Genomic DNA, 13,956 nt, shown 5'->3' with positions numbered 1-13,956 from the left:
TGTGCAGGGCATGATGGTTTACACCTGCAATCTCAGCACTAGGGAGGCTGAGGCAGAAGAGTTGCTGTGAGTTTGAGGCCGGCCTGGGCTACAAAATAAGACTGTTGACAAAAAAAGAAAACACCATTGCTCTGTGAATGGTGCTGGGTGTAGCAGGGTGTAGTCTGGTGTTTACATGAGGCAAAGAGATGACCTAGGTTCCATTCACACAGCATCACACACAAAAAAAGAAGAAGAATGCTGTGGAGACTGTATGAGGTCTGCAGAAGGGTCTAGGGTCTGTATTTATCTGTGAAGAATAGGGCTATGCCAGCCGGTAGAGCAGACAACCTGGCTCACCACACAGCAGGCACAGGTCTGGGGTCACTGCTCCTTCGGGAGCCCTTCCATTTCCACCACCACATGAACAGGTCGTGCCTAGGATCCTCGTGTCTAGACTCTAGCCTGAAAGTCCAGAGCAGCCTCTTTGTTCTAAGGGCCTTTATCTCCCCATCAATAAACTCCCACGTGGGTTTGCTGCACGGTGTGACTCATTTCTTGCCACCGCTGCTAAACAACTCTTCTCTCCAGTTCCTCAGGGCTACAGATAAGCTGCAAGGTGGGAATGCTTGCTCCTTTCCAGTAACTGTGGGCCTGCCTTATAAAAGGGAGCCTGGCTGGTGTATGCACACATATATGACTGTGTCCTGCCTATATTCCTCTTATCTTTGGGTGAGAGCATCACCACAGGTGAAGAGACTGGGCACAGGGAGATTCCCACCTTCCTTAAACCATGTATTCATTCACAAAGTATTTGCAGACACACCCTCAGACAGTACCAGCCAGGAGGGGCCCTGGGTTTAGCCAGTTTCCTTCATCCAGCTTTAGGTCTGGGCTTAAACTCTAGCCTTGCTCTCCTTCCAGACGTGGGTTGGGCTTTGGTAGAGTCAGGAACTGAGCCCTGGAGTGAGGGGGTTGGGGGTGTTGAGTAGGAACAGGCAGAACTGGTGCTGGCCCTGAGAGTGGAAGCCACTCCCCCTTCTCTTAGGTCCCCACTGCTGGAAGATTCCCTTTCAAGACTATCTGGACCCTCCTCAGGATGGGACAGGAAACCTGGGTCACCTCTTACAGAAGCAATCCAGCCAGGACCCAAATCTGGGGGTCCCATGTCAGGATGGATCATTACTGGTCAGCTAGCGGCACATTTGGGGCTTGCAGCCCATCTCTGAGACTGTTTTTCTAGGAGCATGGAATCAGCTGTCCTTGACTTCCATACCCTCCAAGCTTCTCCTGGTACTCAGAGTCACATCATCCTCCCTGTGGTCTGAAGGCCACACAGCCTGGCGTGCTTCCCGTGTCCTAGCCCAAGCAGCCTGCCACATACACGTATTCCTACCCACAGTCCCCCAGCTCTTGGCATTTGCCGTTGCCTCTGCCTTCTCGTAGCTCCTACCACGGGGTCCCCATCTCACACAATTATACCCTTTTCAGGGAAAATAAGCAGCCCTGTGTATTAGTTACTTTTGTGTATCTGTGACCACAATAGTACAACTGACAGGAACAACTTAAGATTTGCTTCAGCTCAAAGTCTCAAAAGGTTTCAGTTAGTCGTGGTAGGGAAGGCAGAGCAAAGTCGTTCAGACCATAGCAGTGAAAGGTACTTCCTATCACAGCAGACCAGGGAGCAGCAACATGAGCCAGTAACTGGTCTTTAACCCTCAAAAACCTGCCCTTAGTTAGGCACAGACTCCTAAAGGCTCACAGACTCCTAAAGCTTCATGAACTTCAAAAAACTAACTAGGGTCGGGCGGTGGTGGCGCACGCCTTTAATCCCAGCACTCGGGAGGCAGAGGCAGGTGGATCTCTGGGAGTTCGAGGCCAGCCTGGTCTACAAGAGCTAGTTCCAGGACAGGCACCAAAAGCTACAGAGAAACCCTGTCTCAAAAAATTAAAAAAAAACAAACAAACAACAACAACCACAACAACAAAAAAAAACTAACTAGGGAACAAGTGTTAAAAGCATGAGTCTGGGGACCATTGCAGATTCAAATCATAACACCCTTCACCATTGGGCAGTGGTGGCACATGTCTTTAATCCCAGCACTCAGGAGGCAGAAGCAGGCAGATATCAGTGAGTTCCAGGACAGCCAGGACTGTTTCACAAAGAAACCCTGTCTTGAAAACAAACAAACAAACAAGCAAGCAAACAAATAATTAGATAACACCCTGCGTCTCTGTTAACATGGATCTTTCCTGCTGAGTCCTCACTTTGCAGCAGGACTTGGAGCACGGGGTTTGGCCCTGTGCCTGTGTCTTCGGTGCAGAGACTGGGGGATGGACTGGTAAATAAAGGGGTCATTTGCATGCACCCTATGCTCAGGCTGCTCAGGAAGCCATTTGTCTTCCCTGATGCTCTAGCTGCAAGGGAAGTAGATTGGGGTCAGCTCTGATCCCTGAGGGTAAAACAGGACCCTAGGTCTACAGACCCAATCCTCAGACTCAGGCTCTGGAACTTGCCCCACCAGAGCTGGTCTAAAAGAAAGTAAAATAGATAGCAGGAAGGAGCTGAGATCCCTGACACTCTTGGCTGCGCCTTGACTGCTGCGAGATGGGGCCATAGGGTTCAGGCTCAGCCCATTCCACTGCCCCAGGCCTCCAAGAGCTGGTCCCACCATTTCCTGCTTCTGTGTTCTGGTGTGTGCTTGGGTTTTCATGCTAGACTCAAATTACATGACAAGTGGGACGGTGGTGGTACCCACCTTTAACCCCAGCACTCGAGAGGCAGAGGCAGGCAGATCTCTGAGTTAGAAGCCAGCCTTGTCTACAGAGCCAGCTCTGCAGCCGCCAAGGCTACACAAAGAAACACTGTCTCGAAAGAAAGAAAGAAAGAAAGAAAGAAAGAAAGAAAGAAAGGAAACATTTCAGAGCAGTTCAGCCTGGTGGAAGTGGGAGAAGTCCCGTCCCCCCCTCCCCCGTCCCCCCCCCAGCACCCATCCTAGTTATAGCCAGAGCCATCTGAAAAGGGAGTCTCAGTTGAGGGATCCTCGGATCAGACTGGTTTGTAGGGGATTATTTTGTGTGTTAATTGTTGTAGGAGGACCAAAGCCATTACCTGAGCGAGTGGTCCTGGGCTATATAAGAAAGCTAGCCAAGCATGAGTCAGTGAGGAAGTCCACAGTGTTCCTCCGTGAAAAAAACAAAACACAAAAATATGACAAACAACAGCTCATAGTTCGGGTGGTGAGGCAGCGGTTAGGGCAGGCAGCTCTGTCCTTCTGTGGGGTCAAGGGTCAGGTCAGAGGCCCTAGGAGCTGCCCTTTTCCCTGGGGTTGAGCATGACCACAGCCATCTGTGGACAAAAGGCCCTTCTTCTCCGCAGAAGCCTGACTGTGGGAGGAAAGGAACATTCCCTAGGGTCCTTGGTTGAAAGCAGGGGCACTGTGCTAAGGGCAGTGTCTCTAGACTTCAGGAAACCCCTCCACCTGCCTGCAGACAGACAGGGCAGGCCGACTGCTCCAGGAAGTCAAGCACAGGGACTCCCTGTTTCCAGCCAAAGCCATTGTTGCAGAATAGAATTAGCATCAAGGGCTGTCCTTGACAGGAACAGGCAGGGGCAGTCCCTGGGGGCCGAGGACTGAGGGTTAAAGGTCACCCTGGCCTGGCCCATCTTTGCCTGTGACCACATTTCTGCCCGTTCCCCTACCCTGAGCCTATCTCCCTTTAGAGAAAATGCTTCTGAACTATTTGTCCTTCCTTTGGTGGGCCTCAAGCCCAGCCCTGAACATGACCATTGCACCCCTGGCTGACCCCTACTCCCTAGGGTGTCTGTATGTCTTCCGGAGGTGGGGACCACTGCGAGACAAAAGGACAGGCTTTTTCTGGTGGCTGATGGGGGGGGGGGGGATGATGGGAAGGGGTGTCCCAAGGAATCTGGCAGCAGGAGCAATTCAGCCTGAGCTCAAGTCAGGCAGGTAGCCCAGCCTGGACTGGGCTGGGTGGAGACTAGGCCGCCTGTGCCCTCTCCATCTGATGGTGAGGCCAGAAGAAGGAGGGCAGCTGCTTCCTCAAGGGCCAGCGTCACAGCCAAGATCTGCTCACTTTTTCCAGAAGGGATGGAAACAGGGCAGGCTGAGGTGTGTCTATAGGCCTGAGGGCTATGAACCTCTGCTTTCTCTAAGACCCAGGTCCCCGGCAGAGTAAGGGTTAGATGAAATGATTCTGCTGGACACCCTCCCCGCGCCCCCCATGTCCTCTGCTTGTTCACAGTGCCATCTCCACAGCAACCTTGCGTTTTGAGAGCCAGGAGTTAGCTGGTGGCCCCTGTGAGGCACACTCTTTGAGAGACCCACACACACTGCTCCCGTCCTCAAGGCTCAGGCAGAAGCATCAAGCACTTTCTGGTCCATTCAGAGGCCTGAGGTCTGTGGAACGAAGCCAACACCCACTGCCAAGATTCCCGGCAAGCGGGTGGGGGACGGCGGCCACACATAGCTCTTACTTGTTCCTGCAACAAGCCGCTCAGGCTCAGCTGTATGCTTCCTTTTTTAGGCAAAGCCAAACTCAGGCACAGTCCTCAAGGCCCCCACAGCGTCTCACCTGCCAGAAACGAAGGAAGGAAAACCATTGAATCCCATCCGTCCTCCCCGCTGAGCATCCTCTTGCTGAGAGTGGGAAGGGAGGGGACATCCTGCCAGACACCCCCCCCATCATGTGTGCCTCCATCCTGATCACTATCGTTACTCCACAGTGAAGAGTCTCAGGAGGGCACCAGACGTGCAGCCCCCTCCCCTGCCTCCATCCCTCTCCCCACTGGTTTTTTGATACATGGTTTCTCTGTGTAACAGTCTTTACTGTCTGTAACTAGCTCTTGTAGACCAGGCTGGCAAGCAGCCTTCTCTAAGGGCTCAGTATCCTGTGGAGAACCACACTTTGGTCTGAGTTTTGGTATTGACTGCAGGGCCCAGCTCTGGATCATCAGTGGGTCTCTGGTCCCGCTGGGGTCTGGCTAGGGCATAGCCAATGTATAGGGAAGCAATAGGCCTTTATGGTCACACTGGATAGCTTCTGACTGTCTGGCTTATGTATTTTCCTCCAAGAATTTGGGTGAGAGTGCTGGCAAGGCGGGGCTTTTCAATCTTTAAGAAGCTTCTTAAATCCTCTTGAAACAGTGTCTCTACTGGTCAGTCTTCGGAGAAACCCGGCTGCTCACCCAGCTGGGTCCTTGTTGGTTGAGGGGAGGTTGCTTCTTTGTATAGCCCCACTTCTAAGGCTCTCTCGGTTCTGACTTCAGGCGTTTTGCAGATCAGAAGCTGTGAGGAACTCTAAGGGGAGAGGAGAGAGGTGAAGAATATGGACGACACATTATCACAGCCTACAGAAGAGAGATGGGAATGTTAGCGCATGCCCACACGTATGTTCTTTTGTGGCTGTTGCTTGTCACCGCAAGTCTGGGACCGCTGGGGCACGCACCGCTGTGCAGTCCGTGCAGATTGGTCTTTGAGCGCGCGCGACAGAGTGCACGCGCCTCCCACGCAGGGGCGTGGCCACGGGAGCGGGTGTGGTTTCTAAGAGGTGGGTGGGCCTGCCTTGCTTGCGGTAGGAGGGCAAGTTAGCTGCCAGCTGCGATCAAGAGCCCGACACTCCATGCGCGATGCTGTTCTGGACTGCGCTCAGCCTGGCTTTGAGTTTGCGGCTGGCACTGGCGGGGAGCGGCGTGGAGAGCAGTAAGTGTGGTGGAACCCGGATTCCAATTCCTGACAAACCCATCGGCCGCTGCCCACGCGGGTCATGACTGTCCAGGTGCAGCCACGGGACAAGTGGGCGGAAAGGCCGGGGAAGAGGGTGGGGCACATGGCAGCACCTCAGCCACCTGCGGTGGGCACTCCCAGGCGCTCGGTGACTCAACTGAGCCGGTGCTGGACACAGAGCGCGGAGGCCACGGTCTGCCCCGCCCCGCCCCGCCCCTCAGGCCTGGATAGTGGAGTAAGATGTTTGAGAGGCACTCCCTGCCTCAGTTTCCTTACCTTTGAAAAGTTTCTCACCAGAAAGGGGGTAAGAAGATTGGAATGGCCCCACAAGGAGGGGGAATCCCCAAAGCCAGGGCTGGAATCCTGAGAGCCCCTGCCTACTTGAGACTTAGTGATGGAAGGTCTCATCAGTACTTTTAGTACTGATCAGTGTCTACCGGACTGGAAGAAAAAGGGATAAAGGGGAGGCTCACTAGATAATGGCTGGTCCCTCAGGCTGTTTCGGAGAGGAATATCCTGCTTTCTTGGCACAAATGAAACAGAATGGGGGACAGAGGAGAGGAGGTGCCATCTGTTACTGGGGTGAAGATTCCGACCTGGCAGTCAGATGGGTGGGGAGGGCTGGCTGTGCACTGTTTCATCTTCCCCATCCCTTCACTTTTGCTCACCTATCCTGCCTTGTTGTCTCTGTTGCTGGGTATGCTCAGAGCCCATTGCTTTACCTGGAAACTGACTACCTAGCTTTAACTCCACCCTGGAGGTAGCCCTTCTGAAAATAGCCTAATAGCTACAATGCATGTGGCTCAGGGCCCTGCAGGAGACCTAGGCCTGAACCCTCGGCTCCACCTGCACGCAGGGTCTATTGGGGAGAGTGTTAGCACCCACATAAGGAACATGAGGGCAGCCCACGGTGCCCTAGGTACACAGCTATTGTACAGCCGGGAGCTATTGTTGGCTTATAGCACCATTCTGGGGGTTCTACTACCAGTATCTTTGGACAGAGGCAATCATATGCTTAGGGAAAGTTCAGGCCTTTGAAGGTGGCTCTGCCCCGGGCATGGGGCTGTCTGGGGGGGGGGGGGGGCTACCACCTAGACTGAACCCTTTGTCTTTTCCTCCAGGTGCCACAGCGTCAGCCCCCCAGGGAGACCTGTTGTTCCTGTTGGACAGCTCAGCCAGCGTGTCACACTATGAATTCTCCAGAGTTCGGGAATTCGTGGGGCAGCTGGTGTCTGCAATGCCTTTTGGCCCCGGGGCTGTGCGTGCTAGCCTGGTGCATGTGGGCAGTCGGCCGCACACAGAGTTTACTTTCGACCAGTACAGCTCAGGCCAGGCTGTACAGGATGCCGTACGTGTGGCGTCCCAACGTATGGGTGACACCAATACAGGCTTGGCACTGGCTTATGCCAAAGAGCAACTGTTTGCCGAAGCAGCAGGTGCCCGGCTAGGGGTTCCCAAAGTCCTGGTGTGGGTGACCGATGGAGGCTCCAGTGATCCTGTAGGGCCCCCTATGCAGGATCTCAAGGACCTGGGTGTCACCGTCTTCATCGTCAGCACTGGCCGGGGCAACCTGTTGGAACTGTCGGCGGCTGCCTCAGCTCCTGCTGAGAAGCACCTACACTTTGTGGATGTGGATGACCTTCAGATCATCGCTCCAGAACTTCGGGGCTCCATCACTGGTAGGTGGGGAGAGCCAGGGCCTCCCTGGCTGACAGCTGGCTGCAGACTTCAGGGGAAACTCATGAGCCGGATGCCCTTGTAGATGCAGCAGTGGGGAGGTGACCCACATGTTTTCTGCACACTGTCCAGGAACATAGTCCTTCTGGGTGCCTTCATGTACCCTGTCACCTGGGCTATAAAGAGACTGTGGCAGGTCGGAGCCACCACTTCAAGATGTGACTCTCTGGCATGTATAAGACCAATAAACTGAGGGTTAACTTTGGGTGGGGGGTGTGTGGATAAGAGGTCCAAGGCTTCCCCAGGGATCTCTCTGACATCATGTGCCCGTGTGTGTGTGTGTGTGTGTGTGTGTGTGTTAGGACCGAGTGGCTTGCCAGGCCCACCATTCCCAAAGAAAGGAGAGTCAAGTAGTCAGGGATCGTCTCCTGCTGTTTTTCTTTCACTTGTGTTTATTGTAGGAATTGCTGGGGAAGCCAGAACAGGGAAGATACTGTAGGAGCTTAGCACCGGCTTTCTTCTGGACCTCATACATCTGACCTCCCAAAGAGAAGGGGTAGAGACTAAGGGGCTGCTGGCTGGCTTAGCTGTCATAGGCACTGAAAAATGCTATCACTCCAAGGTAGCCCTCTTACCAAGTCTCTTTCTGTGGGTTAACCAAGGTTAATCATCTACACTGAACAGGAATGGGTTTATCTGTGGGTTGGAAAAGGGTGAAAGGTCTGCCTCAAGAGATTCCCTAGGGACATCACCTGGTAACTCCTGGGCCAAGAGGCCCAGATGAACCTGGAGAGGGCAGAAGGAGAAAAGGCTGACATCAGAGATAAGTATTAGGGTGGGGAACCTGTAGCTAAGGTCAGAATCTGAGTGGGAGGCTGAACAGGAAAGTGGGTGCCCAGCTGACCAAACTTAGCACCCAGTATCAGCAAGGAAGAAAGCCAAGATCTGGATGGGTTTACCCAGCCTTACCTGCATACTGGTCAGATGGCTGACAATGTTTGTTGTCATGAGCCCTGAAGCTCGTTCTGGGGTCCCCCTTTCCACTCTCTTATAAAGGAAGGGTCCCACCCTCTCTCTAACCTTAGGTCTGGCTGCTCCTGGGGTTATCACATTTCCACTGTTCCTGGGCCACTAACATGTAGTCTCACATCTCCTGACTGCAGGCTCTGATCTGTTTCCCTCCTGCACAGCTGTTTAGAATATGATTCACAACAGATTTGTGCTGAGCACTCAGCTTGGGGGTCAGGTCCTCTGATGTGGGATGTCCTTCTGTATATGTGTTGCTTTATTGGTTGATGAATAAAGCTGCTTCAGCCAATGGCAGAAAATCTGAACAGACATATGGGGAGACAGTAGGCGGAGTCGGGGAGACACCATGTAGCTGCCAAAGGTGACAGATGCCGGACGTTAGGCCGCAGCCTCATGGCGATATATAGATGAATAGATATGGGTTAATTCAAGATGTAAGAGCTAGCAAAGAATACAACCAAGCTATTGGCCAAATAATATTGTAAATAATATAATTTTTGTGTGATTATTTGGGTCTGAGCAGCTGGGAAATGAACAAGCAGTCTCTGCCTACAAATGGTGCCCAATGTTGGGCACCAGAAACTATATTAGCTCAGGCTTCTTATTAACTAACTCTTACATCTTAAATGAACCCATTTCTATTAACCTGTGTATCACCACAAGGCTGTGGCTTACCAGTAAAGGTTCCAGGGTGTCTGTCTCCTTCGGCAGCTACATGGTGTCTTCCTGACTCTGCCTATCTCTCCATCTCTGTTCAGATTTCCCACTTGGCTATATTCTTCCCTGTCATAGGCCGAAGCAGCTTTATTCATCAACCAATAAAGCAACACATATACAGAAGGACTTCCCACATCAGTCCTGTGTTCTCAGATAATACCGTAGACCTTGTCACCTTTGAGAGACCTTCATCCAGCTTGTTTTTCTGTGAGGAGTAGCCCCTATATTGTACAGGTCAGGTCTGAAGATGAAGTAGGCAGGGAAGTTTATGATGTGGCCAGGAGCTGGGGACTGTCCTTCCACAAGCCCAGTTAGAGTTTTACAGTCATTAGCACCTGCAGGTGGTGAATACCCACCTGGCTCCCACCTCTCCTTGGTAGAAGGCCCCACCAGTCTTACCAGGGCCCCAATCTTCGGGTCCCCTCGGGATCAGTGAGAGCCCCACTCTGTGACAAGGAGAACATTTCCTTTCCCTGACCCCAGCACTACACCATCCTTAGATGCGATGCAGCCGCAGCAGCTTCATGCCTCAGAGATTCTGTCCAATGGCTTCCGCCTGTCCTGGCCGCCCCTGTTGACTGCGGACTCTGGTTATTACGTGCTGGAGCTTGTGCCCAGTGACAAACTGTCAGCCGCAAGACGCCAACAGCTGCCAGGGAATGCCACCAGCTGGATCTGGACCGACCTCAATCCAGACACGGATTATGAAGTAGCGCTGCTGCCCGAGTCCAACGTGCACCCTCTGCGGCCCCAGTACGTGCGAGTACGCACGCTGCAAGGTGAAGCTGGGGGATCTCATGGGCGGGCAGGGTGGCATGCGAGGGGCGCCCCTCCAACCAACCACCCTCTTCCTCCGCAGAGGAGGTCGGGCCGGAACGCATCGTCATCTCGCATACCAGACCACGCAGCCTCCGCGTAAGCTGGGCCCCCGCGCTCGGCCCGGACTCCGCTCTCGGCTACCATATCCAGCTCGGGCCTCTGCCATGCGGCTCCCTGCAGCGCGTGGAGGTGCCCGCTGGCCAAAACAGCACCACCATCCAAGGCCTGACTCCCGGCACCGTTTACCTGGTGACTGTGACTGCAGCCTTCCGCTCTGGCCGCGAGAGGGCGCTCTCCGCTAAGGCTTGTACGGCCTCGGGCGAGCGGACCCGCGCCCCGCAGTCGGTGCGGCCGGAGTCCAGACCGCCCGAGCCGTGATCGACCTGCCCCGTCCACCCGAGGGTCCCTCTTCCCTAGCCCAGTGAGGGAGGCGCCGCCGCTGCCGAAGCCGAGGTTTTTCTCGGGGGTGGGATAGGGTGGGGTGGGGGGAGATAGGGTGCCGGTCCTGCCTTTCCCTAGTGGTCACGCTGGGTAGCTGGGTCCTCGCCTGACTCCCGGGAACCCTGCGGCGACCCTGGTAGCCGCAGGTGCAATGGCAATCATCTCCGGTTGCCAGTGGAATTGAGCACACAGTGGTCTTTCGGCGGCATTTGGCGGGGAGATGGACAGTGTCAGAGGGCAGGTTGAAGACGTAAGACCCAGGACAAGCATGCGCGAGAGAAGGGACACAGGGTCTCCTACCTGCGCCAGAGGCCGGGCCCTCTGCTGGTGAGGACGGCACATGGCTTGGAGGAGAGCCCAGGACCATCCGGGTCCTGCTTGTGCCTAGAAAGTGGGTGGAAAGAAAAAGAGGAGAGGCTGGTGCAGGCAGGATTCCCAAAGGCTTCGGAAGGTTCGGGAGGGGTCTTGGGAGGCTGATGATGTTGTCAAGCGGTTTTCACTAGGGTCCTCTGCCAGCCTGGAGGCCAGTACCTGTCAGGGACACTGGCCCTGCCTTCCTGCCCAGGACTTACACTAGACCCCACTATCAGTGCCTGGGATGCCGTCTTTTCTTCGCAGGAATGGGATGAGACCTTGGCATCTAGGATCGTGGGAATAGGAGATCTCCTGCTATGACAGGCTCTAAGGGAGGCTAGTGTAGGGAACTTCACAGGGGCCAGGAACAAACAACATTCCCCGGGATAGATTCATTCCAAGGGCTCTGCAACAGCTAACCCCAACGTGTCATGCTAGTTGGCTAGCTCTTGTCCTCCCCTGCCACCCTAGGGCTTCTAACAGAAGCTAAGGGTGGTTCCCCTCGAGTCCCTACGCAGGCAGAGCCGTTCTTCCCAGAATCATTTGCCCCAACCCAAGCTTACTTCATCTTCCCCACTAACTACCCAAACTCTAAAATACAGTTATAAACTGTGCCTGCAGTCTTATTAAAATGCTTTAATTTTCGAGCCGGGCAGTGGTGGTGCACACCATTAGTCCAAGCACTCGGGAGGCAGAGGCAAGTGGATCTCTGAGTTCAAGGCCAGCCTGGTCTACAGAGCAAGTTCCAGGACAGACGAAACAGAGAAACTCTGTCTTGAAAAGAAAAAAAGTTTTCCACCAAAACTCTCCCCAGCTGTGTGTGTGTGTGGGCAGCATGAAAGGTCGGCTGTACAGGGTTTGTTGTGTCTGGAGAGGAAGGGAGGCAGGCAACTTTCAGCCTGCTGTCCCTCTGCGTTCCTGTCATCTGTGTACCAGGACCTCACTTCTGCAGCCCAGGATCTACTGTTGGAGTAGTCCAGAGTAGTTCAAGTTGCTGCTGTTACAACTCAGGACAGGGGGCTTGGCTTAACTGGGCCGTCCCCATTACCACCTGTGGTCTCCTGCCCACTGCCCAGCCCTCCGCTTACATATCCTCCTTGGAGAGCGGAAGGGGTGGGCTGTGGGTCCCTACGCTGTGTCTGAGCCCAGGCTTTCTCCTGAGAACGTGATTTACCACCATTTCCCAAGAACCTGAGGGAGCATCGTTGGGCTCACCCTGACATCCGAAGGAGCACTGCCCATGCAGTGGACAAGCAGTCAGGAGAGGCCACAGGGTCTCCTACCTGTGCCAAAGGCCGGGCCCTCTGGTGGTGAGGACTCCATGTGGCTTGGAGGGAGAGCCCAGGACCATTCTGGTCCTGCGTGTGCATAGAAAGCGGGAGGTGGCTGCGTTTGTGATTATGGCTTTAGAGACAGTGCCCTAGCCTGATGGTGGTGGTGGGTAGTGGGGATGGGTTCCCTCTCCAGGAAGCCTGTGCACACACCTAGAGGCTTCACACCCACGTACTTAACCTGAGTGCTGAGAGATTTCTCTGACCTCACTTCTCAGTGCAGGGTCTGAGGCTCTCGGCATTCAGGACAAAGATTCAGGTTGGGCATGTGGGTCCCACAGCCCCCTAAAACACACAAGATCCTCAAGCAGTTGGTGTTTCTCATTCTGTCCTCTCGGAGTCTATCAGCCACTGGAGGAAGCCGTTTCCCTTCCACACTGAGTCCCAGGGCCCGGTTTACACAACACTGAGTAGGTGGCAGGAGAGTACCAGAGGGTCATTTCTTAGTGGTTATGTAGCTTCCGTTGATAGCTAAAACTCATAAGACTCCGAGTGACCAAGCTCACTTACAATATACTTACTTTCCTGGGAAAGTAGAATGGGCAGGAGCCGCATATCTGATAGCCAGAGTCCACTCCCCACAGATCCTCGGCATTAGCTCATGTGGACCTAATGCCAGCACCATCTATTTTCAGGTGGTGGAGGGGAAAGCCTGTGCCCCGCCCCCACCTACCACAGAATGTTTCTGCTTGGGTCCCTTGCATACAGGCATCTTTATTTGCGGAACCATATTGACAGCCCCGGCTAACAATTTAGTGGATGATATTTTCCTGTGAATTGTTTGCCGCACACACTACCCTCTGCCCTGTGCTTCCTCTGTCTCCAGCTCTGTTCTCTCCGTGTCCAGGATGATGAGCAGTGGCTGATGCCACCCAAAACTTAACATATGTGCCAAGAGTGGTTACTCTCTCTGTTTCTCAGTAGGTGCTAGGACACCAGAAAGGGCTGTTCTGTGGTTGCTCCTGGTTGAGATCCACAGGAAATGGAGTATCTAGGAGGTTGGTGGGGCGGGACTAAGAATATGCTGGATACATGAGGAGACCTCAGGGGAAGGCTGCTGCGAGTGCTGGCCCCCATGCACTTTTGCCGCAGAGAAGCTGAAAGCTGAGACACATAAAAGAATATTCTGCGCCGGGCGGTGGTGGCGCATGCCTTTAATCCCAGCACTCGGGAGGCAGAGGCAGGCGGATCTCTGGGAGTTCGAGGCCAGCCTGGTCTACTAGAGCTAGTTCCAGGACAACCTGGGCTACACAGAGAAACCCTGTCTCAAAGACCAAAACAACAACAAAAACCCAAAGGCAGGGAAAGGTTCTTGCTTTGGCAGCACATACACTAAAATTGGAACAACGTGAAGATTAGCATGACACAAATTCTTGAAGCACTCCATATTTTTAAAATTAAAAAAGAAGGGGCTGGAGAGATGGCTTAGAGCTTACAGATGGTTGAGTACCAAGTATGGTGCCCAGCACTCACACTGGGCAGCTCACAATCCAGTGAAATCCAGTCTCTTCCCTCATGAGCGCCTGCACTCGTCTGTACACACTCACATACAGATACACACACATACACTCATCCGCGCACACTCACATACAGATATACACATAAACTCGTCCGTGCACACTCACATACAGATATACACATACACTCGTCCATGCACACTCACATACAGATATACACACACACACTCATCCGCGCACACTCACATACAGATATACGCATACACTGACTCATCCGCACACACTGACATACAGATACACACACACACACTCGTCCGTGCACCCTCACATACAGATATACACACACACTCGTCCGCGCACACTCACATACAGATATACACACACACTCGTCCGCGCACACTCACA

At 53.7% G+C, this 13,956-nt stretch overlaps 1 protein-coding gene across 1 annotated transcript; it reads left to right on the top strand.

The window, feature by feature from the left end:
• The first annotated feature begins 5,558 nt into the window (after window positions 1-5,558).
• Window positions 5,559-11,415, top strand: LOC121443516 (von Willebrand factor A domain-containing protein 1). Its single transcript, XM_041645266.1, has 4 exons — window positions 5,559-5,702; window positions 6,848-7,405; window positions 9,650-9,928; window positions 10,009-11,415. Exons 1-4 carry the CDS (start codon window positions 5,630-5,632, stop codon window positions 10,344-10,346), a joined length of 1,248 nt encoding a protein of 415 aa, XP_041501200.1. The 5' UTR covers window positions 5,559-5,629; the 3' UTR covers window positions 10,347-11,415.
• Window positions 11,416-13,956: the final 2,541 nt, after the last annotated feature.

This window comes from Microtus oregoni, unplaced genomic scaffold (assembly GCF_018167655.1).
Source record: "Microtus oregoni isolate MIOR12 unplaced genomic scaffold, Mior012 000109F_ref0000275, whole genome shotgun sequence".
Classification (NCBI taxonomy): Eukaryota; Metazoa; Chordata; class Mammalia; order Rodentia; family Cricetidae; genus Microtus; species Microtus oregoni.
This window is presented reverse-complemented; position numbering and strand designations above follow the sequence as displayed.